The 24,518-nt window shown below is 37.7% G+C and overlaps 2 protein-coding genes across 9 annotated transcripts in view; one reads left to right on the top strand and one right to left on the bottom strand.

Moving 5' to 3' along the window:
- The window catches only part of stxbp1a (syntaxin binding protein 1a), a 37,037-nt gene extending 17,779 nt beyond the window's left edge, over positions 1-19,258 (top strand). Inside the window, exons 4-20 of one of the 2 annotated variants that reach the window (XM_073871378.1) lie at positions 112-188; positions 1,507-1,585; positions 2,031-2,134; positions 4,612-4,760; positions 5,021-5,105; positions 5,259-5,389; positions 6,806-6,913; positions 7,025-7,085; positions 7,348-7,413; positions 7,503-7,583; positions 7,880-8,019; positions 8,126-8,234; positions 8,332-8,433; positions 8,517-8,602; positions 10,449-10,603; positions 12,864-13,019; positions 17,716-19,258. In XM_073871378.1, coding sequence (XP_073727479.1) covers positions 112-188; positions 1,507-1,585; positions 2,031-2,134; positions 4,612-4,760; positions 5,021-5,105; positions 5,259-5,389; positions 6,806-6,913; positions 7,025-7,085; positions 7,348-7,413; positions 7,503-7,583; positions 7,880-8,019; positions 8,126-8,234; positions 8,332-8,433; positions 8,517-8,602; positions 10,449-10,603; positions 12,864-12,973 — 1,643 coding nt within the window. In that variant the 3' untranslated portion in view covers positions 12,974-13,019; positions 17,716-19,258. The remainder of the gene's footprint in view (positions 1-111; positions 189-1,506; positions 1,586-2,030; positions 2,135-4,611; positions 4,761-5,020; positions 5,106-5,258; positions 5,390-6,805; positions 6,914-7,024; positions 7,086-7,347; positions 7,414-7,502; positions 7,584-7,879; positions 8,020-8,125; positions 8,235-8,331; positions 8,434-8,516; positions 8,603-10,448; positions 10,604-12,863; positions 13,020-17,715) is intronic. The other variant, XM_073871379.1, reaches the window with a different exon arrangement.
- Positions 19,259-19,346: 88 nt separating this feature from the next.
- akna (AT-hook transcription factor) overlaps positions 19,347-24,518 on the bottom strand; it is a 29,876-nt gene continuing 24,704 nt past the window's right edge. For 3 of the 7 annotated variants that reach the window (XM_073871375.1, XM_073871374.1, XM_055179508.2), the window contains 2 exons: positions 23,231-23,384; positions 21,584-22,948 (listed from right to left, as the gene is read on the bottom strand). In XM_073871375.1, coding sequence (XP_073727476.1) covers positions 22,690-22,948; positions 23,231-23,384 — 413 coding nt within the window. In that variant the 3' untranslated portion in view covers positions 21,584-22,689. Of the gene's footprint in view, positions 19,484-19,542; positions 19,714-21,583; positions 22,949-23,230; positions 23,385-24,518 lie in introns of those variants that run through there. The other 4 variants (XR_012371187.1, XR_012371186.1, XM_073871377.1 and 1 more) reach the window with 4 other exon arrangements.

Genomic DNA, 24,518 nt, shown 5'->3' with positions numbered 1-24,518 from the left:
AAAGATGGTATGGTATTGATTTCTTGTTGACCGAGACATTGTGGCAATGTACATGTGCTATTCTGGAAGCTGTTTTTGGGCTGACTTGCTGTTTTCTCTTTATCTTTGCAGTTGTTGAAGACATCAACAAACGCAGAGAGCCTTTACCCTCACTAGAGGCAATTTACCTGATCACTCCTACTGACAAGGTACACGCAAGGAACACGCTGGTTTCATAAGATGCTAATACAGTGACACACCTTCAGCCAGACAGACTGTCATCTCACAGCACAACCCTTATGCAGTGTACACTAAACATATGTCACTCACTAACACACACACATAAGCAAACAGTATTGACTCAGCTTGCACAGACAGCTGTAACCCTCACTTTTTCTATTGGTCACTGCAGTTGCTATTGTAGTTGAATTGTACTGGTTTATAGACGGTTTCATCAGACGCACGTGATACACGTCTGGATCCGAACTTCCGGTTTCGTTTTTTTAATGGTCTGACTAGTTGCTAAACTGATCTCTTGAACAAATGCCTCGTCGAAAATAACAAATGTTTTGGTTTCCTATGTAATCTATGTGTTGTTTTTTTTTTTGCTTGTTTTATAAATAAACTATGTTTAAAGTACTTTGTTGTTATTTATTATTAGCAGAGTTTACCGGAAGTTACATGCAGACCGCAACAGCCGCTCGTTTATGTTGTTACTGCTGAAACCGTCTATACTAAGCTGATATTTGTGACCCTGTAACACAAAACCAGTAATGAGAAGCACGGGCATATTTGTAGCAATAGCCAACAATACATTGTATGGGTCATAATTATACATTTTTATGCCATAAATCATTAGTTTAAACATTTAATATCCATGTTACGCAATTTCTTACCATAAATATATCAAAAATTAATTTATCATAAGTAATATGTGTTGCTAAGGATTTCATTTGGTGATTTTCTCAATATTTTGATGTTTTGCACCCTCAGAATGCAGGTTTTCAAATGGTCCAGGGTCAGATTTTTTTATCCCATGACTATACTCCTTAACCTAATCCTCGTTGAAAGTATTTGCACCAAAACATAATTTATATCAGTTTTTACATTACTGTTCATTTAAATCCAGGCATTTGGTAAACACTTTCATCCAAAGTAACTTACAGTGCATTCAAGCTATAAATTGTATGTGTGCTCCTGGATGCGAACCGGCAACCTTTTGCACTACTAACACAATGCAGTACCAGTTAAGCTACAGGAACAAACTTTAAACTGTTTACCCTGTGGGAACTGTTAACAGGCCATATCAATATACGTAATTTCAGGTTTTACTATTATCGTGCTACATTTTGTAAAATAAGCAATGATTTATTTTTGTAAATTTGGGGCATTTTCGCCAGATCGTGACTTGCAGATCGTGCTAAAACTTACTAATGAGATTGTATAAATTCATATGAATGAGCCACCTCATAAAATAGGCACATATTGCACAATCTGATCTAAGTGTGGTTATTTTTCTCTCCACAGTCTGTGCAGACTCTCATCAATGACTTCAAAGATCCTCATTCTGGGAAATATAAAGCGGCTCATGTGTTCTTTACTGACTGTGAGTATGTGAGGGTACTCGACTGTACTACAAGAGCCCTGCAACCTTAATACATTAACACTACAGCAGTGATAGTGTTACACTCACTAAGCTACTACTACACAGAAAATCAGCCAGATGATTTCTATGAATTAACAAACTTAGTAAACAGTGTTAAGGAGCGATCACACTAGAATTTGAGATTGCAAATATTTTTGGATGCTAATGCGAATATGGCGGAGAGCACATGGTCAGTATAAGTTCTTTGGCTTTGCCCATTTTTGCTTTTCAGTACAGAGAAAGGTCACATTGTGACGTATAGGTTTTTTACTGGTCACATATCTCCATGTAATACGAATTCATAAGTGATAAGTAATAAGTCATCAGATGAATAATAATTCTAAATAATAACATATGATAAAGGTCACCGTTGATGTATTTTTTAATCTGTGTGCATCTTTCACAGCTTGCCCAGATCCCCTGTTTAATGAGGTGGTGAAGAGCCGGGCATCTAAAACCATTAAAACCCTAAATGAGATCAACATTGCTTTTCTGCCATACGAGTCCCAGGTGAGTAAATTAGACAAACAATGAAAAACGAGAGAAAGATGACAATAATGGAAAACGACCAAAATCCATACAGAGCTTCCAGAAACGTCTCTCTGAGTTATACAGTCAGCGTAGCTGAGTGTACGAGAACAGCTCTGAGGCTGAGGGTGGAGGGGATGTTGCAGTCCGGCCCATAATGCATTGCTGCTGATGCTGTCTGCTATGATTAATTCAGTAGAGTCTGAAGCACGGTGCTTCCCCCTACTGTGCTGCTCAGTGTGCCTTGTTCAGCAGCATATAATTGGCTGATACAGCATCCACAGAAAGCAGCAGCCAATCAGAGGACTTTATGAGCGGGGGCAAACACTGAGCATCCATCTGCTAAGCAGAAGGATAATCATGTGACCTTGTGTAGATAGAGAGTGGGGAGGGGTGATGGCTGGGATTGAGCACTGATCCATAGGAGGGGAAAGACAGATTCATACTGTGAATCATGAAGGCAATTAAACCAAAGAAAAGAACATTGGTGATAGATGGTGATAGAAAGAAAATGCTGGAGACATGACTAAAATAAACTATGTGACACAAAGTGACCTTCAGTGCATTCAAAGTGTACAGCCAGCGCCAGCATGTTTCATTATTTTCACAAAAGTTTAATGCCTCCCAGAATATGTTCTTCTTTAAATATATAAACATACAATATATCAGATGAAAGAACAGACCCTCTGCTTTCAAACAAACAAACATTTTCATCCTACATTCATTAGTTTTTTATCAACTCTCAAATATGTGGATGTTTCTTCAAAAACACCAAATTTTGAGCAAAACCTGAGATAATCGCATTTTTTTGAAGGACTTTTGATAGAGATCAGATGCAGAGAGATCCTTAAAAACTTACACGGACATACAGCTGTGTGCCTTATTGGGTTTTATAAGTTGCGGAATTGCAGAAAGCCGGAAATACTCGTCATTGGCAGGGAAGCGTTTTCTCATAATTGACGAGTTAACTCTTCAATGGCGGGGAAAGAGTTAATGTATGTGTTCCCTGAAAATCAAACCCATGACCTTTGGTTAAATATTTAATTAATTTATTTTGCTTGATATTAAAATAATCTACTCTAGAGAGACTCTTGTGTTATTGATTCTATGCGAAAGTCAACCGGAAGTTAATTTGGGAAGTTAATTATTGTTGCCGCTAAAACCGTCTACACTCACCTAAAGGATTATTCAATTTCTCATTAATGCCATTATCTAATCAACCAATCACATGGCAGTTGCTTCAATGCATTAAGGGGTGTGGTCCTGGTCAAGACAATCTCCTGAACTCCAAACTGAATGTCAGAATGGGAAAGAAAGGTGATTTAAGCAATTTTGAGCGTGGCATGGTTGTTGGTGCCAGACGGGCCAGTCTGAGTATTTCACAATTTGCTCAGTTACTGGGATTTTCACGCACAACCATTTCTAGGGTTTACGGAGAAAGGTGTGGAAAAACCTCCAGTATGTGGCAGTCCTGTGGGTGAAAATGCCTTGTTGATGCTAGAGGTCAGAGGAGAATGGGCCGACTGATTCAAGCTGATAGAAGAGAAACTTTGACTGAAATAACCACTTGTTACAACCGAGGTATGCAGCAAAGCATTTGTGAAGCCACAACACGCACAACCTTGAGGCACATGGGCTACAACAGCAAAAGACCCTACCGGGTACCACTCATCTCTACTACAAATAGGAAAAAGAGGCTACAATTTGCATGAGCTCACAAAAATTGGACAGTTGAAGACTGGAAAAATGTTGCCTGGTCTGATGAGTCCCGATTTCTGTTGAGACATTCAGATGGTAGAGTCAGAATTTGGCGTAAACAAAATGAGAACATGGATCCATCATGCCTTGTTATCACTGGACAGGTGGTGTTATGGTGTGGGGGATGTTTTCTTGCCACACTTTAGGCCCCTTAGTGCCAATTGGGCATCGTTTAAATGCCACGGCCTACCTGAGCATTGTTTCTGACCATGTCCATCCCTTTATGACCACCATGTACCCATCCTCTGATGACTACTTCCAGCATGATAATGCACCATGTCTCAAAGCTCAAATAATTTCAAATTGGTTTCTTGACAATGAGTTCACTGTACTAAAATGGCCCCCACAGTCACCAGATCTCAACCCAATAGAGCATCTTTGGGATGTGGTGGAAAGGGAGCTTCGTGCCCTGGATTTGCATCCTAAATATCTCCATCAAATGCAAGATGCTATCCTATCAATATATGCCAACATTTCTAAAGAATGCTTTCAGCACCTTGTTGAATCAATGTCGCATAGAATTAAGGCAGTTCTGAAGGCGAAAGGGGGTCAAACACAGTATTAGTATAGTGTTCCTAATAATTCTTTAGGTGAGTGTATATGCCCACATACAGTTAACAATTTTGACTGCAACATACACAGAATGATGACTTATAAAAACCTATTGATTTATTCCACTAACAATATGAATGTGTGTTTAGGTTTTCTCTTTGGACAACCCTGATGCCTTTCAGAGTTTCTACAGCCCCCATAAGACACAGCTGAAGAACCCTGTGATGGAGCGACTGGCCGATCAGCTGGCCACACTGTGTGCCACATTGAAGGAGTATCCTGCTGTGAGATACCGAGGGTAAGACACACATTACTGTACCGCTACTTTTTGCTGTAAAATCCAATGAAACCAATACAGAGCAACAACCTCTTGTTTTTTTGTGCTAAATTTGTATGATTATCTTACATTTTTGATAACAGTTTCCTTTTACTTACATCCTAGTTATCAAAAAAGTACACAGATTTAGTAGACGCAGTTATCTCTGGAATGGATTTTAGCTACTTTCAAGATCAAGATGAAGTCTACATTTTTAATAATCTGATTCTTTGTGTACTTAGGGAGTATAAAGACAATGCAACTCTGGCTCAGTTGCTGCAAGACAAACTGGATGCTTATAAAGCAGATGACCCCACAATGGGAGAGGTGAGCAGCACATCTCTTACTGTAGTTATTCACCTTACACTGCAGAAAAAGAAACTATGCTGGGCAATTCATATGAGTCATGTCCATTGTCAGAACAGTAGATTTGTTTAGCTAAAAATGCTTTCTGAACATCTTTACGACATCTTTCTGCAGGGTCCAGACAAGGCCCGATCTCAGCTCATTATTCTGGATCGAGGTTTCGACCCCGTCTCCCCCGTCCTGCATGAGCTCACCTTTCAGGCTATGGCTTACGACCTGCTGCCCATCGAGAATGATGTCTACAAGTGAGTCTACAAATTCGCATGCCCAAAAAACAAGCATTTGTATGCGTATCACAAAATGGGTGACTGCTGATGCAACCCACACAAAATATATGTTATAATATGCACCACAAAACCAGTCATAAGGGTAATTTTCTGAAATTTAGATAATCTGAAAGCTGAATATATACGTTTTTGAAGTCCTTCGCAACACATATTACTAATGATAGATACATTTTTATATATTTACGGTAGGAAATTGACAAATTATATTTTTCAAACATGATCTTTACTTAAAAGGACAGTTTACACAAAAATGAAAATAATGTGATTAATGACTCACCCTCATGTCGTTCCAAACTCGTAAGACCTCCGTTCATCTTCGGAACACAGTTTAAGATGTTTTATATTTAGTCTGATAGCTTGTTGACCCTTCATTGAAAATCTACGTATGGTATACTGTCCATGTCCAGAAAGGTAATAAAAACATATTAAAGTAGTCCATGTGACATCAGTGGGTCAGTTAGAATGTGTTGAAGCATCAAAAATACATTTTGGTCAAAAAGTAACAAAAAATTGCGACTTTGTTCAGCATTGTTTTCTCTTCCGCGTCTGTTGTGAAGCACATGCACGAGACTAAAGTCTAAATGGACGACGTGGCTGACGTGTTATCTGGTGCGCCCCAGCTGTTTTTTTTTTTTTTTTGTGCGGCCGGGCTTCGTTTACAGTCTGAGGGAGACGCACGCTGTAAGTTTGAAAAAAAAATTGCAAACATATCTGAGGATAACACGTCAGTCGCGTCACTGCAGTCACATGACTTTAGTCTTGCGCATGCGCTTCACAACAGACGTGGAAGAGAAGACAATGCTGAATAAAGTCGTTCGTAATTTTTGTTTTTTTTTGTACCAAAATGTATTTTCGATGCTTCAACACATTCTAACTGACCCAATAATGTCACATGGACTACTTTGATGATGTTTTTATTACCTTTCTGGACATGGACAGTATACCATATTTAGATTTTCAATGAAGGGTCAACAAGCTCTCGGACCAAATATAAAACATCTCAAACTGTGCTCCGAAGATGAACGGAGGTCCTACGAGCTTGGAACAACATTACATTATTTTCATTTTTGGGTGAACTATCCTTTTAATATCTAAATAATTTGTGGCAATAAAAATGTATTAATTTTAACCCCTACAATGTATTTTTGGCTATTGCTACAAATATACCCATGCTACAGTGTCACATTAAAAAACAAGAGTAAACTAGAAACAAGGCAAGTGCTAACACTTCTGTTTATCTGCCAAGCAGCCATTGTTATTAACCTATAAACTGAAAATAGCCAGACATTGGCTGGACCGATATATTGATTTATCACTAGTTAGTTGGTTTGTAAGTTGGAAACTCAAACCGTTTGTTTGGTTTGTGCATGTTAGGTATGAGAGCACCGGAGTAGGTGACTCTCGTGAGAAGGAAGTCCTGTTGCATGAAGACGATGACCTCTGGGTGGCATTACGACACAAACATATCGCCGAGGTGTCTCAGTGAGTAAAACCTCATCATTTTTAGATCCGCTTTCTTTCATGAATCCCTCTCTTTCTCTTTCATGAATATTCTTTGTAAATGGATGTTTTTATTATTCCCCTTACTCGCAGAGAGGTCACACGATCCCTGAAGGAATTCTCAGCCAGTAAACGGATGAACACTGGGGAGAAGGTATGCTGGAGTCGGATTGGGAAGGGGGTAGAGTAGGACAGCCTGGCAGATGAGATTGTGTTGGCAGCCGAATCCAAACTGTGATGGCTGAAATCATTTGAAATCAATCTGATGCTAGACTAGGATTAGTATATTGATTGACATTACTGACGCAGCACAATCGTATACAAACATGCATACATTTTTGCTGTGATGTACTATATTCCAGCAGACATGCAGTAATGTGCGATCTGACCTACTGTATGTTTATTCTGTGATTTAGACAACCATGAGGGACCTGTCCCAAATGCTTAAGAAGATGCCACAATACCAGAAAGAGCTCAGCAAGGTGAATAAAATCCTTATGTCCCAAAGTACAAGAGATACGCCACAGGCCGTCATATATTTACTGTTGACTCTTATAATCTGTCTGTTTAGTACTCGACTCACCTGCAGTTGGCCGAAGACTGCATGAAGCATTACCAGGGAACCGTGGACAAGCTGTGCCGTGTAGAACAGGTACAGATCACACCAGATATTACTGTAAAAAGATAGCATTTTATGAATATTTACCATGGTTTTACACAAGAAACACTTACTGTTGGACTTTTTGGCATTGTAGTAAAGAAAAATTTACAGTGATCGGGCCATTATCAGATAATAAACAAGCAAAGAGGTCTCGTATCAACCTAAAGGACTCTGTTTTGTGATAATGAACATCAGTCCCATCTCTGTTAGTCCCATACTTTAAAAACAGTACATACTTTTAGGGCATAGTCGGCGAATTGAATGCATTCTATCTGGTTACTTCACAGGATCTTGCTATGGGAACAGACGCAGAGGGTGAAAAGATTAAAGACCCCATGAGGGCAATCGTGCCCATCTTGCTGGATGCCAACGTCAGCACCTACGACAAGATCCGCATCATCCTGCTCTACATTTTCCTCAAAAACGGTATGAGAAACAGTTCTGTTCCTTGGCAGCCATTTTACATCTCAGCTTGCGTTCCCGCCCCCCGAGCGGCCATTTTGTAACGTGTCTTATGAATGTCGTAAAAACGGAATCACAGAGGAGAACCTTAACAAGCTGATCCAACATGCCCAGATCCCTCCTGAGGACAGCGAGATCATCACTAATATGGCTAACCTGGGTATCCCCATCATCACAGATGTAAGCAACTATTAAACAAATTTCCCTAGGTTAAAGTTAAAGGACAGTTCATTTTCTCTGACACATAGAATTTCTTTTTTACTTCTGTGTATTGCAGTCCACCCTCCGCCGGGGCAAAAAGCTCGATCGTAAAGAGCGTGTGAGCGAGCAGACCTACCAGCTTTCTCGCTGGACCCCACTGATCAAGGATATCATGGAGGTAAATGTTTATATAGTAATACTTACATAATACTACTACTAACCACATGCAGATCCTTTCTAATGTGTATTCTTACCTTGCAGGATGCTGTTGAAGATAAGCTGGACACCAAACACTATCCGTACATCTCAACACGCTCTTCCTCTTCCTTCAGCACTTCTGCAGTCAGGTACATGCACACAAAACTGAATATTGTATCATTAATTCAGCTCCCTAATACACAGGTGTATGCATGCATTTTTGTGTTGCACAAACCAAAGAGAGAATCACTGGACTGATAATTATTTGTGTAGAGATGTTGGGAGAACATTCAGATCAATATCAAGATTGGTTGGTGGTCAGGCGGGGGTGAACGACGTGCAAAAGAGTGGGCTATTTTTCAGGGTCAGCAGTAATGATCCCTGAACCTGTATAGCGGCTGTAAACAGCAGATGAGAGAAAGCAGAAAGTCCCATGTTGGGGGAGATTTGGGAGCTGCTGGGTCCCATACTGTGGGTTATTGATTGGATTTAGGATTTCCTCTCTTATTATGCAAATGCAATTATATTGTACCATAGTATCAGACAATAATACTTATAACTAGAGATGCGCCAATATAAAATTTTCCCATCGATACAATACCCGATTATTCAGACTAAAAGATTACGTTTTCTGAATGTTATTCAATTATATAACGACCATTAATATTGAACATTAAACTAGTGATGTTTCTTTACATTTTCTATGCACAGAGCTCAAATTCATAGCATTTTCCTGTTCTCTTTTGATTGACAGGATATTGGTCATGACTATCGGCAGTTTTAAACTATTGGCCGATATTGTGAAATATTGCTTTTATTGTCCGATACCGATTATTGGCCGATATATTGGTGCATCTCTACTTACTACCTACTGTAAGCATTAACAGCACAGATCCTCAACTATAAAGACATATATGCTTTAATACTTTATATTTGCCTGTACTACTACAATCCATTGATAGAAACACATAAAACATTTTCATTACTTCAAAAAAAACCAAGGTGTAATACTCATTTCAAGCTGTGAAGGCCACCATTATGTTTCGCGCATAGTGCATTCTGGGTCGATGACGTATAATGGTTTTCATGAAATATTACTACAGTTACTATAGTAAATACTATGGTATCTACTATAGTTTTTCATGTGAGAATGTTTTGCTCCCACCTTACGTCTCAGATCGTCTATTTCGTTCATCTTTCATTTGTATGTTTTCTGTATTGTTCATCATTCACGTTACTCTCTGCTTCATATTAACAATTTGAAGATTTTACTTTAAAGGGACACTGCACTTTTTTGAATATATGCTCATTTTCCAGCTCCTCGGAGCTAAACATTTGATTCTTACCGTTTGGGAATCCATTCAGCCGATCTCTGGGTTTGGCGCTACCACTTTTAACATAGCTTAGCACAATCCATTCAACCTGATTAGACCATTAGCATCACGCTAAAAAAAACCCAAAGAGTTTCGATATTTTTCCTATGATATATCACTGCGCAATGATATTACGCAGCAGCCGAAAATAGTCCCCTTAGTAACTTTCAATAGCAGGGAACTATTTTAAGGCACTGCGTAATATCACTACGCCTGCTGCAGCCTTGTTACGGCAGCAAAGTCCTTTATTATTACGCCAGAATAAGAGTATAGTTCCTAGCCATATCTGCCTAAAAAAAGCAACTTTTTAATTTCAGTCTGTCTTAGTACACGATGTAACTACAGAACAGTCAAGTTTCAAATAGGAAAAATATTGAAACTCTTTGGTTATTTTTGAGCGTGATGCTAATAGTCTAATCAGATGCAATGGATTGTGCTAAGCTATGCTAAAAGTGGTAGCGCCGGACCCGGAGATCGGCTGAATGGATTCCAAAACTGTACGAATTAAATGTTTAACTCCAGGGGAGCTGGAAAATGAGCATATTTTTTAAAAAAGTGGAGTGTTACTTTAAAGCTGATGTAAATGTGTCTTGCCTGTTCATGTTTTTTTTTCCTATGGTAGTGCCCGATATGGCCACTGGCACAAGAACAAAACCCCTGGAGAGTACCGTACAGGCCCTCGCGTCATGGTCTTCATCATTGGAGGGGCGTCCTTCAGCGAGATGCGCTGTGCCTATGAGGTCACACAGGCCAGTGGCAAATGGGAGGCCATCGTTGGTGAGTCTGCAAAAGATCTCTTTACTATATAGTTTCATTGTATTCAAAATTTTACGCAAACACCCTTTAAAACCCCAGATAAATATTGTTGCTCTGTTTTGTCATATGATATCAGTTTATATCCCAGACTGGGAGTCTGTCTTGTATAACATTTCCTGTGCTCTTGTCTTGTATTTTGTGCTGTCTTGTTTTAACTGCTTTTGAATTGCAGTTGTGAGCCTCTGCTGTGTTCTTAAGTCTATGTTCGTAAGTTTTCTGTGTGTGTGTACGTGTTGTGTGTGTGTTAGACTATACAAGATATACACATTTATTTTGCTGCCAGGATTTTTTATTTACGACAATTCGGAAGCGTGAAAGGCTGTTCACACTCACAGCAATTAAAATGACTGGAGCTCAGCGAGGCTCTAGTAAGATGTTCCCATACGACTGCAGTATTCTGACATGACGACACTGAGTTAACCAAAGGACGCTTTGCTGGTTGTCGATACTTCGACCCTAAGTTTTAGGATGATATTAAAGGATTACTCCACTTTCATTAAAAACATCCAAGATGTTTATTTCTTTTTTTTTGTTCAGTCGAGAGGAAGTTACGTTTTTTTGAGGAAAACGTTACATGATTTTTCTCCATATAGTGGAACAGTTTACCACAACAGTTTCAATACAGCTTCAAAGGGCTCTAAACAATCCAAACCGACGCAAAAGGGTCTTATGATCATCATTTTCACCAAAAAATTAAAAATATATACTTTTTAACCACAACTTCTTGTCTTGCACTAGCCTTGTGATCCACCAGTGCAACCTTATGTATTACATAATCATGTTGAAAGGTGACGCATTACATATGTGAAATGCACACTTGCAGCCCACTTTAAACAATCAATTGACACAAAGACATTCATTAGTATCATTCCACATACAACAGCGTCTGAACAGTCTCCACAGCATTCTTCACACTTGTAAACACTGGGGTGGTAGTTTTGTATACATCATGCGTGACCTTTCGACATGATTATGTAATACGTAAGGTCACGCTGGCGCGTCACACAGCTAGTGCAAAACGAAAAGTTGCGGTTTGAAAATACATATTTTTTATTTTATTTTGCGAAAATTATGATCGTTTTGCTAGATAAGGCCCTTATATCTTGGTTGGGATCATTTAGAGCTCTTTGAGGCTGGATTGAAACTGCAATTTTAAACTTCATTGAAACTGTAAACTGTTGAGCTCCACTGTATGGAGAAATTCCTGGAATGTTTTCTTAAAAAAATTGAATTTCTTCTCGACTAAACAAAGAAAGACAAAAGCATCTTGGATGACATGGGGGTGAGTAAATTATCAGACATTTTTTGATGAAAGTGGAATATTTCTTTAATGAAAAATTTAGGTTCAGCAGATGGTTGTTTACAGGGACACTCCACTTTTTTTTGAAAATGTGCTCGTTTTCCGGCTCCCCTGGAGTTAAATATTTGATTTTTGCCATTTTGGAATCCGTTCGGCCGATCTCCAGGTCTGGCGCTACTACTTTTAGCATAGCTTAGCATAATCCATTGAATCTGATTAGACTATTAGCATTGCATTAGCATATATTTAAAATTGGACTCTTCTGTAGTTACATCGTGTACTAAGACCGTCAGAAAATTAAAAGTTGTGATTTTCTAGGCAGATATGGCTAGGAACTATATTCTCATTCTGGCATAATAATCAAGGACTTTAAATCAACTACTTTGCTGCTGTAACATGGCTGCAGCAGGCATAGTGATATTACGCAGTGCCCTGCCATTGAAAGTTACGAAGGGGACTATTTTCGGCTGCTGGGTCATATCATTGCACCTCCTGCAGCCATGTTACGGCAGCAAAGTCCTTGATTATTACGCCAGAATGAGAGTATAGTTCCTAGCCATATCTGCCTAGAAAATCACAAAACTTATAATTTTCTGTCGGTCTTAGTACACAATGTAACTACAGAAGAGTCAAGTTTTAAATAGGAAAAATATCCAAACTCTTTGGTTATTTTTAGTGCGATGCTAATGGTCTAATCAGATTCAATGGATTGTGCTAAGCTATACTAAAAGTAGTAGCGCCAGACCCGGAGATCAGCTGAATGAATTCAATGAAATGTTTAACTCTAGGGGAGCTGGAAAATTAGCCTATTTTCAAAAAAAGTGAAGTGTACCTTTAACCCTCGTTTGAAAGGTGGTGAAAGAGCGCAGTGTGCGGTGTGAGATTCATTCAGAGCGTGAAGCCACCTTTGTTCCTCCGCAGGTTCTACTCACATGCTCACCCCAACCAAATTTCTAATGGACCTGCGGCACCCCGACTTCCGAGAATCCACTAGGGTGTCCTTTGAGGACCCTGACCCCTCAGACGAGTGAGAAAGAAACAGGGAAGGGAGGGAGACAGAAATCACACTCTGACAAAGTAAAGAACAAAGCCGAACAAAGAAACCCTTTCTGAACCCCCACAGCACAAGGGATTTCTTTTCTTCTTGCTCCTGTTACCACTTTCTACCGTTTTACAGTGTCACCACGTCTCAGGGATGAGAGTCTGGCCAACCTGCGAGTCTCACTCAGGCTCCGCCCTCTACCAGTACTCATTTAGAACTGTGGTGGGTGGAGCCTCTTTTTGAGTGACAGATGCAGTGGTGGTCCCGACCACATCCCTGTTGACTTCGCATTCTCTCAGCTGGGTGGATTAAACTGCATTTTCCCAATATGCACCTTTTAATTCAATAGTGCCTCTTTTTTGGACGAGGAAGGGCTACTTTTATTTGCTCTCTCACAAATATCACTTTAAAAACTTTTCCCCGCAGATTTAATCTACCCTTTCGACTCACCATATTTCCTAATAACAATCCAAAGCAATCACTCATATTAACGTTTTTCTCTTTGGAGAGGTTATTGATTTGATGTGGGATTTCAATGCAGGATAATTTGGTTTCTGATCTCTTTTGTTTCCAGTCCAGTTCAACAAACAACCTCACATCACGTCTACATGACCAAGTGGCTGTCTGCAAAGAATGTGTTAAAATGACCTTTGCCAGAACGCCTGGCTCTTGTCTGTATAATTCTTCTGCAGATGCCAAAGCTTGAAATGTAGCGGTGTTCTTCAGATATGCTTTAGCACTAACGCTTCACCACAAAATCCCTAAAACACTAACATAACTAAACTAACCTAACCTGGTTATGCAACCTTTACATTATCCCACAGGTATTTTTTCTACTAAAATTGTTACTTATGAAGCTGACCAGAACATCACACTTTAAAAAAATACAATTTGTGGTCTCCAATCATAAGCAAGGATGATGTTTAGTTTACTATGCAAGTTATTGTATACTTTATATTACAGCACTATAATTCCTGTGCAGATGTACAGTTCATACCCCAAATTAAAGGCACAATATGTTAGTTTCACTACTAGAGGTCGCTAAACAACAACAACAGCGTAGCTTGATGACGTAGTGGAACAACAGGATTTGTAGTTTTTACCTTTACACTGTCAAAAGGAATCATTCTGACAGGACTCACATAAAAAGTTCATGGATAATGTAATGAATTTTTTTTTAACCATTACGTTATAATATAAGCCCACCGTGTAGCTTGATAAAACCAGCAACAAAGTGACGTGCTAGACGCAAGTACTACTTGCGCATACAACGTTGCGCAGATCGACTGCCGTATGGCATTAAAGTATCACAAGAGCGATTCAATAGTACTGTTTTTGAATCGCTCTCGCCATACTTTGATGTCATACACCGACTGAATTACGCAATGCCACATGAAGTCGAAAACATCCATGTTTTCTATGGCACCAAATGTGGAAACTAGGTATGTCAATTTATGCAATTTCCCATATTCGATGATCGTTTAAATTAACCATCAATGAATCGACTACTCTAATAGTGCAATAAGCCTTCACAGCAGTGGCATATATAGCCATTGGACATTAAAGGCGGAGTCCATGATGTTTGAAAGCCAATGTTGATATTTGAAATCACCTAAACAAACACGCCCCTACCCCAATAGAATCTGGACCTTCTGTTGATAGACCCGCCCCACACATACGCAACCCGGCATTTGATTTGATTTGATTGGCTATAAGTGTGTGTTGGTAGTCGGCCCGTCTAATTTTCCAAAGCGTTTTTCAAACATCGTGGACTCCGCCTTTAAAGTGTGCTTACTCACGCAAATTGAAAGATTTCATTTTGTCTAAATAACATGCTAGTGGGATTGTAAAATGAGTCAATGTAGTTGAAGTTTTGATAAAAATCATCAATTTAATCTCGTAATGAAATATAATGACTAATAGACACAGTATAACTCCGCCTCATATGGGCACTCTGCACAGTTGTATGAAAGTCTGTGCGTCCATAAAAAATAAAAGTTTCATTGGTAACACTTTACAATAAGGTTCATTGGTTAACATTAGTGAACTAGTAATGAACTGCACTTATACAGCATTTATTAATATTGGTTAATGTTAATTTCAATGTTATGGACCCGAATAAGATCCACTGCGGATGCCATTTCATTGCGTTAGCAGCCAGTCTCGTCTCGCATGATGTTAAAAAGCCCAGGTGTGTGTTTGGCATCGAGCATCATTGTGATCATGGCTAGTTTAACTTCTGCGCGCTTGTTTCATTTTTTCGCCGGCTGTATGTGCTTTGCGCAGGCGCCGCACACACATGCTTGCTTTTTCGACAATCAGTAAGTTTTATAGATTTAATTCTTATCAACAATTAATCGAAGATCGATTAATTGTTAACATCCCTAGTGGAAACTGAGGATAACCCGGACATGACGGCATTGACAAGCGACCCTATGAATGGGCGTTACATCTGCAAATTCTCTCAATTCAAACATTGAAAGTACACATGTGAACTGTGATTTTTGGATATTTTCATGCAAAAATCTTACATATTGTGCCTTTAAGTGTTATAAATGACTAATATTAATTTGTGAAACCTACCTTCAGACTTTGCCTTGTTCCACATTAAACTGAGCAGCAACTCCCAATACTGCGATACCTGAAAGATAAATCACCTTAATAGATAAAAATATGTAACCCAATAAACTGCACAAAAAAGGTCCTGTAATACAGAGTGTACTTACAAATATAAAGAAACAGTAATGATCATTGCTTGAACCTATAAAAAATACAAAGTGTAAGCTTTCTAAAGCAATATCCCTTTTAAGTGTTTTGTTTTCTGTTGATTTGTTGTGTTTGTAAATGATCACCATGCAGTATGCCGGCTCCAATCCATACTGCAGCATTAAACACTTCTTTGACTACTTCAGTCATTACTGAACAAAAATATGGTTCGTTTCCATTCTAGTTGTTTAGTTTAGATCTGGTCATCTAGTTTGTGAGCTATAAATCACATTGTGTATTACAGTAGTACTTAGCAAAGCTGCAGGTTTATTTCCCACTGCAATCATATCAGCTGGGACCCAAATAAAGACAATTTCATAGAAATTCGTTCGTATTTTACAAGGTGGCTAATTTGTATGAATTCATTCGACCAAATTTTTAAGTTTGTGTACGATTCGATTTCACCAATTTGATGTTGGGTTTAGGGGCGGGGTTAGTGCTCAGGTGTCATTATTTTTTCTAATAAAATTCATTTGTTTTGGGACAATTTACTTTGTATGATTTCATACGAGTTAGCCACCTCGTAACATATGAACAAATTTATCTGATTAATAAAAACTAATTTATTAATCAGAATTATGATGAACATGCAGCTTTGCTAAACATAATGTAGTTTTGCTGTAACAGGGATCAGAATACAACATTTGTTTCACAGGGTGCCAACAATCAGATGTTGGGATTAGGGCCACTATACCACATAAAAGGGGTTTTCTGGTGGCCCTGTGGCACAAAAGTTTTTTTTTGATAGTTTGTCCGTAATGTGTGATGGAAATGTGTCTTCAGCCAAGTATCTAAATCAAATTCTTTCCTTGTTTAATTAATGTCATCATTACAAGGTACAATTTATAGATAAACCTTTGTATTTGTTTCATTTTTGTGGCCTTTTTAATGTACACTACCGGTTAAAAGTTTTCGAAAACTCATTCGTCCTTTATTTATTTATTTTTTGACATTACAGAATAATAATAAACTTAAACATACACCTTTAGATTAAAAGATTTTTTAAGATCATAGATAAATGTATAGTTCACCCAAAAATGATGTTCCAGACTCGTAACACAGTTTAAGATGTTTTATATTTAGTCCGAGAGCTTGTTGACCCTTCATTGAAAATCTACGTACGGTATACTGTCCATGTCCAGTAAGGTAATAAAAATATCATTAAAAATAACAAAAATTACGACTTTGTTCAGCATTGTCTTCTTTTCTGCGTCTGTTGTGGGGCGCATGCGCGGGACTGGGGTCACGTGACTGCAGTGGCGCGGATGACGTACGACGCGGCTGCCATGTTATCTAAAAAAAAAAAACTTCGCAAAAATGTCTAAGGATAACACGTTATCCGCGTCACTGCAGTCGCGTGACTTTGGTCTCGTGCATGCGCTTCGCAACAGACGCGGAAGAGAAGACAATGCTGAATAAAGTCGTAATTTTGTTATTTGTTTTTGGACCAAAATGTATTTTCGATGCTTCAACACATTCTAACTGACCCACTGATGTCACATGGACTACTTTGATTATGTTTTTATTACCTTTCTGGTCACGGACAGTATACTGTACGTAGATTTTCAATGACGGCTCAACAAGCTCTCGGACGAAATATAAAACATCTTAAACTGTGTTCTGAAGATAAACGGAGGTCTTACGAGTTTGGAACGACATGAGGATGAGTCATTAATGACATTATTTTCATTTTAGGGTGAACTGTCCCTTTAACATTTCAAGTGTTTCAAAACTTTTGACCCTTACAGTGTATATTCCATTTAAAACTCTTACAGTATGTTGTAATATATGTAATTTATATTTTAATCATAAAGATATATAGATTTTTTAAATTGGAAAGTTTTTGAATATATATGACAGCTGAAAACACATGTGAATAGTAAGTGTATTTAAGTGTATTCAAAAGTATATGTTCATATCTAATGCATTTCTTTTAATTTTTCTCCATGGTGCTCACCTTTACAGGTTCGACCCATATCGTCTCCCCCACGATGCTCCTTGACGCCCTCAAGGCCATGAACAAACCCGACGAGGAGCCGACAAGTTAAAATCGCAACTTCCTCCCCCCAACCCCATGTCTCAGTTACTGTACCTTTCTTCTCCCATAACTCCAGATGTCTCACCCGCTCCTATATAAATTGTGTATGCATCTTGCTTGAGAGGAAAAAAATGATCGGTGAAGTTATAAAGTCTATAAATACTATATATATATATATAGTATATTGAAATTAAAGAATCATTGCAAGTATTCTTCTGCTTTACAATGGATGCAAATGAATACTTTGTCGAAATGAGTTTTCATTTCTAATTGCCATTTAAAACCTTATAAGTACCAAATGTTATATTGTATGTTATGGAACCTGCTAGAATGTGTAAATGGTATATCATTTTGCATTTGTTTATTTAACTCGGTGTGTTTTTTAATAGTTTGATGGTGGGTTGGGGAGGGACTGGTTAATATGCAAAATGAACCAGTGAGGTAAAATAACGCATATCATTTCATAAGCTGATGGACCAGTTAAAAAAAACGTGTGGGGGTTAGGTGTTGTCTCCTTTTAGATGTGCATGCCACGGACGCTACTATGTGGCCCCTTTTGACATGTTTAAAAATACAGAAAAAATTAAAAAACGTGTAAAATGAAACGATGACTATCTTCTGGGACTCCAGTGGTGAAGAAGCCAAAAAAAGGAGTAAAAGTGAAATGGACATTGTACATAGATAGCAGACGTCAACCCCACCACGATTCTGGGAGCATTTACTCTTTTATTTTTTATGTCTCCTTCCATGATTTAATGTCAAGAAGGCCATTGCTTGCAAATGTTTAAGGAATTAAAAAAAAAGGGCCAGTTGTATTTCAGTATTGTATCTCGTCTGATTAAGTCCTATCCTTGGTTAGTAACAATGTTTAACCGGGCCATGCACTGAGTAGCGTGTTGTTGTATATGCCATATGTTACCGTTTTTCGTCTCACTGTTGACTGGTGCAAATTTCTGACTGTGAAATAGTAAAACATTTATTTGCCAATGTGAAGCCAATGTGTTTGTGATGTGTTAGCTGTAGCTGTAGTGATAGACTGGGGAAAAATAGGCACTATCTATCTTTTGTTTGTACGTCTAATAGTTTATTTCTGGTACAATGTTATATCTTCCACTGTGGAATGGCTTTGCAAAGATCGCAACCCCCAATTTAAACATTTCTGTTATCCTCTAATACTCTGTTCTGGCAGACAGGATGTATATTGCACTAAACGTTTTTGTGATGCAAATGCTTATGGTTATTGCTCTCTTTTTATTACCTTATTTTGGGTTTGCTGCTGTCAAGCACTCAACCGTGTCTACTTGGTTGATTTCTATTATATTTATTTTTCAAAGAATATCAATAAATAAGAACGTAGTGCGTCCTAAATCTGTGGGAATCTATGTTTGCGAGTGTTGAAGCACAAACTAAAGTATACTTCATGTGTACCGATGTACTAAGGCTGTCTAATAAATTGGCTTCCATTACAAATATGGAATTTAGTAATTTTGTGGCATGCTTTAAGCATCTTCTTCATCTATCATAACTGCATGCTTCAGAAATACATTTTAAATGCAGTGTAATGTAGGAATTCCATTAATATGGAAATTAAATTAAAAATGTAAGTGCTGGCATGGACTGTTTGATTTACCTCCAAACAAATACCTGCAGCAATGATTGCTTGAAAGAAGCCACATGAAAGATCCTGTTCCTTATCTTAAAAAATGACAAACAGAGGCAGGGCAACAGAAAACAGGACAACACACCATGTAAAATATTTTAGATTCATTTTATAATCATAAATAAATGTCTACAATTACAACTATATAAGTATAAAACATCAAACACATTATTGTTTCTGACATTTACCTCAGAAAGCATTTTCCCTTCTTGCCCTAACTCTGTCTTTAAATCCTCAGAAGAAAATGTAATCTTCATTGCACAACCTATAGGATTAAAAAAATCTCACATCTTATTCATAACTACTCATAATTTTAGCTAAAAGCTAATACAATATAAACGTGCATATCAGTGACCAGTGTTGGGGGTAACGCATTACATGTAACGTGCATTACGTAATAATATTACTTTTCTGAAGTAACGAGTAAAGTAACGCATTACTTTATAAATGTACACATTAATATTTGAGTTACTTTTTTAAAAAAGTAATGCAAGTTACTTTTCAGTTTAATTAATTAGATGTAAAAAAAACAATGTACTGCATTAAACTGAACGTATTAACGTAGAATTACCACTCTATGCATGAACAGTTTCAGTCGACTGATCACCGTGAGTGAAACCCAAGCGATAGCGCACAGATGGGAGGGGCGCGGTTGACATTCATTTTCGGTTTACATTTTCGGCTGGATTTTTTATTTCGGCCCGAAACCGATAATGGCATTTTCGGCCGGAATTTTCGGCGACCGAAATTTTGGTGCACCCCTACCGAGGGGCGCAAATTCAAAATATTGTAATAATATTACTTTTCTGAAGTAACGAGTAAAGTAACGCATAACTTTATAAATGTACACATTAATATTTGAGTTACTTTTTTAAAAAAGTAATGAAAGTTACTTTTCAGTTTAATTAATTAGATGTAAAAAAACAATGTACTGCATTAAACTGAACGTATTAACGTAGAATTACACACTCTATGCGTGAACAGTTTCAGTCAGAAATGGAGATGCACTAAAAAAAATTATTCATTCAATTTACCCAACTTTTCTAAGGTAAGTGGTCGCAATCACTTTATTTAAACTACATTTAATTTAAACAGAAGTTTTTTGTTTTGTTTTTCTATTTTCTTTATTTGTTTAAATTTAGCTTAAATAAATTAATTGCGACCACCTTCCTTAAAAAATTGAGTAAATTGAATGAATCATTCTTTTCCGTGTGGCAGACCAGAGCTTGACATTTTTGCGATGGAAATATGCAATTTCTAAATGCAGAATTCTCAGTCATAAAAAACACATGAAAAATAAGAAAAAGTAATGCAAAAGTAACTTAAAAGTAACGTAAGCATTACTTTCCATGAAAAGTAAGTAAGTAAGTAAAAGAAAACTTTTTTGGGGAGTAACTTAATATTGTAATGCATTACTTTTAAAAGTAACTTTCCCCAACACTGTCAGTGACATTCAAAATCTAATTTATCAATAGCAATGTTTCCATCACCATCTTATGCGCATTTAGAGGTATCGCATAAAAAAGTATCATCGAAAACCCCAAGTGATGGAAACGCCAAATTTACATAAAAATCCCTTGATTCGCAAAAAAGTTTTTACGCTCGTTTGAGGTGGTTTTTGATTTATGTGAAAAAGAGTAAATGTGAAAAATGTGAGATGGAAATGGATTTGCCGAATAAATTTTCATGTAGCGAACATTAAACCAACGGGACTGACTGTCTAGCTGTTTTCGTCTTGACTATATATGGGGTTCGGCATCATCGCAATGTCCTTGCAGCTAGTGCCTTCATACAGTAATAAGTCTGCATTCCTTCCCTGTGCACAGCATTCAGTTTGGCAATTACAAGCTGCACGGCAAATACATTAATAACTTGCCCCATTTGTGACTACATGCAGTCCTGTCTCCATTTTTCACGCGTACATTGTTTTGTTTACAGTTGATTACTAGGTTACCAATATCATCATCATTCGCTCAAACAACTTGATTGAAACGCATCTAATTCGCATTTCTTTTGTTTGTGAATTTTGAAAAGATTCGCTTCACGTTTGGATGGAAACTGAGCTAATGACCCAAGTCTCTAGTCAATTGTTCATTTATGATAATTAAGTAGGCTACTACAATTTTTTTTATATATATATATTGAGAAAAAGTCCCTAGACTGTGGTTCACAAAGTGAAATGCATGCTGGTCCTTGAACACTGACCTTGATGCTGCTACAAACTCTTGTGACTCAAAGTATTTTGGGACTGTCTACACTCCACTGCACTGAATATCTGCTGATGTTGACTGTAAAGTTAAAAGTACAGTAAAGGCACAAGTTTAAAACAATTATCCAGATTCAAATTTGCTATATGCAGGTGAACAAATACAAGTCAAAGGGTACCATATAACAAATAAAACAAACAATAGATCAGCATATTTTAAAGCAGCACTGTTCTTTCACCATTAATTTTTTTTTTTGAATTTACAAATCTGTCACGGACATATTTATAAGATAAAACATCTTCACAATCAAAATGTAAAATTGAAAAAAAAACGTGTAAACATACATTTGATCAGTGGCGGCTCGTGTCTGCTCATCCGAGGGGCGCAAATTCAAAAAATGTGTTTGTTGCGTCATGTGAACCATGTGCACATGCGTCAAAACCATTAAGAGACGCTTATGTTCACAAAATACACGCAAGACACTCCCTTAACACTAAACTCTGATTATGTGTGAGATTATGCAAGTATCTGGCAAACGCGAGCGTCTCTTCTATCATAAACCCTTTAGACGCGTCTGCAGCAGGCACTTATTGTGACAAGACACGTGATGCACACAGGATCTCCTGACGCGCAGAACACATATTTTGAAATTACGAACCACACACATGACGAGCTACATACATGGTGTTACTGTGTTACCTGAGACATTTCACATTTTACATCATCATCTATCGGATTGCATGTCTTCCCATCACAAATTGCTTTCACAAAGAAATCTTTATATGTAAACCAATAAAAAAATAACAACTTTAATGCATTTGGCAAACACTTTATCCAAAGCAACCTATGAGTATGTTTAATGTTTTATCAGTTCGTTTCCAAAAAATGACTAGCGCCATGCATGATCTAGGTGAAAATGAATGAGCTCCATCTGCTGTGAAATAGAGACAGGTGTCACTTTTGTAGTTTTGCTCATATTGGTAGGTCACTTTGGAATAAAGCCTCTGCTAAATGAGTTCATGTAAACAAAGGCATCAGTAGGTCATAGCGAGGTAACTCATGTTCTCCAGTCCTGAGGCCAGAGAGTGAGTCATGTGACGCGAGACCCGCCTCATGTTTCTAGCTACCGAGATGGCACGTGTCAGAGAGCTGCTCAAAGAAGACTCCTCAAGGTCCATAGAAAGAGAACGCCGCCGATGACCCCTAACCTCTGACCTCTCATCTCTGGAGGGACTTGGCAAGATGTTAAACGATTGTGAGTGGGCCTGTGTTGCTACAGGGCTGGATAAGTAACTGTAGGAGGATAAAATAATGTTTTTATTTCATTCTGGACAATAAAATGAGAGAACATGCTGCTTAAACTGTGTCGGGTAATGAAACCCTACGGTTGCACAAGTAAAAGTACGGTTTATTTTTTCTGTAAGGCTCAACCAAAAGACCCACAAATGTATGTGCACATTTTGTGCAGTATATTGCGTTTGTAAATGTAATCAATTACTTTAAGTCAATACTTCATATTATCATGATATAATCACTGTACATTATTTATTTAATGTTTAGTTATTGACTACTTACAAAGTTGAAGGATAGACTGGCACATATGGGACGACTGGAACACTTCCCATCGCTGTAAGGGGAGGAGCCACTGGAATGTTCACACCCACTCTGTTCCTCTGTGAGGCCCTCATTGGTTGACTCCATCTGAGGGTGTGGACTGATTCCTGATTTTCTGGAGAGGATTTTTATAGTTCAACATCATTCTTTGTAATAAAACTAGTATACTAGACATATTTTGAAGAAACCAGTTTACACATTAACACAAACCTCCAAAAGTGGAGAGCTACTGTAAAAAAAGAAATCAAAAAGTGGATTTGCCCTAAAGGGGACATTTCACAAGACTTTTTTAAGATGTAAAATAAATCTTTGGTGTCCCCAGAGTGTGTATGTGATTTTCTAGCTCAAAATACCATATAGATAATTTATTATGGCATGGTAAAATAGCCACTTTCTAGGTGTGAGCGAAAATGTGCCGTTTTTTGGGTGTGTCCTTATAAATGCAAATGATTGCCGTGGTTGGATAGTGCTGATTAACAGGCGTATTATCCCCTTCTGACATCACAAGGGGAGCCAAATTTCAATGACCTATTTTTTCACATGCTTGCAGAGAATGGTTTACCCAAACTAAGTTTTGGGTTGTTTATATTCACATTTTCTAGGTTGATAGAAGCACTGGGGACCCAATTATAGCGCTTAAACATGAAAAAAGTCAGATTTTCTGACTTGTGGTATGTGCAAATGAGTGCCGTGGTTGGATAGTGCTGATTAACGGGCGGCATTATCTCCTTCTGACATCACAAGGGGAGCCAACATAGCACGTCAGGTAAAGTATGAAAAGACACGTGCAAATTTTAAGCCAAAAAATAAGAAAATTGTACTAACGTCAGATTAGAGCGATCTTGCCAAATTTCAATTACCTATTTTTTCACATGCTTGCAGAGAATGGTTTACCCAAACTACGTTTTTTGGTTGTTTTATTCACATTTTCTAGGTTGATAGAAGCACTGGGGGCCCAATTATAGCACTTAATATACATATATATAATAATATATATAATATACTATTTCATAAACATGAAAAAAGTCAGATTTTCATGATATGTCCCCTTTAAGAAATGTAAACAAAAATATAAAACTTATGTTTGAAAGTTGTACAAAATTATAATAAATTCATTTTCATTCATATGCATCTTGTTGCCAGCCTTATATATACAGTATTTGTAACTGTAGGGCAAATTTTAAGACTGCATAATGCAATGCAATTTTGCAAAGAAGAAAAGGTTTTGTTGGCATCTACTGTAATGTAA

This window comes from Misgurnus anguillicaudatus, chromosome 9 (genome assembly GCF_027580225.2).
Source record: "Misgurnus anguillicaudatus chromosome 9, ASM2758022v2, whole genome shotgun sequence".
In the NCBI taxonomy this organism is placed as follows: domain Eukaryota; kingdom Metazoa; phylum Chordata; class Actinopteri; order Cypriniformes; family Cobitidae; genus Misgurnus; species Misgurnus anguillicaudatus.
Note: the sequence above shows the minus strand (reverse complement) of the source record. Positions and strands in the feature narration are given on the sequence as shown.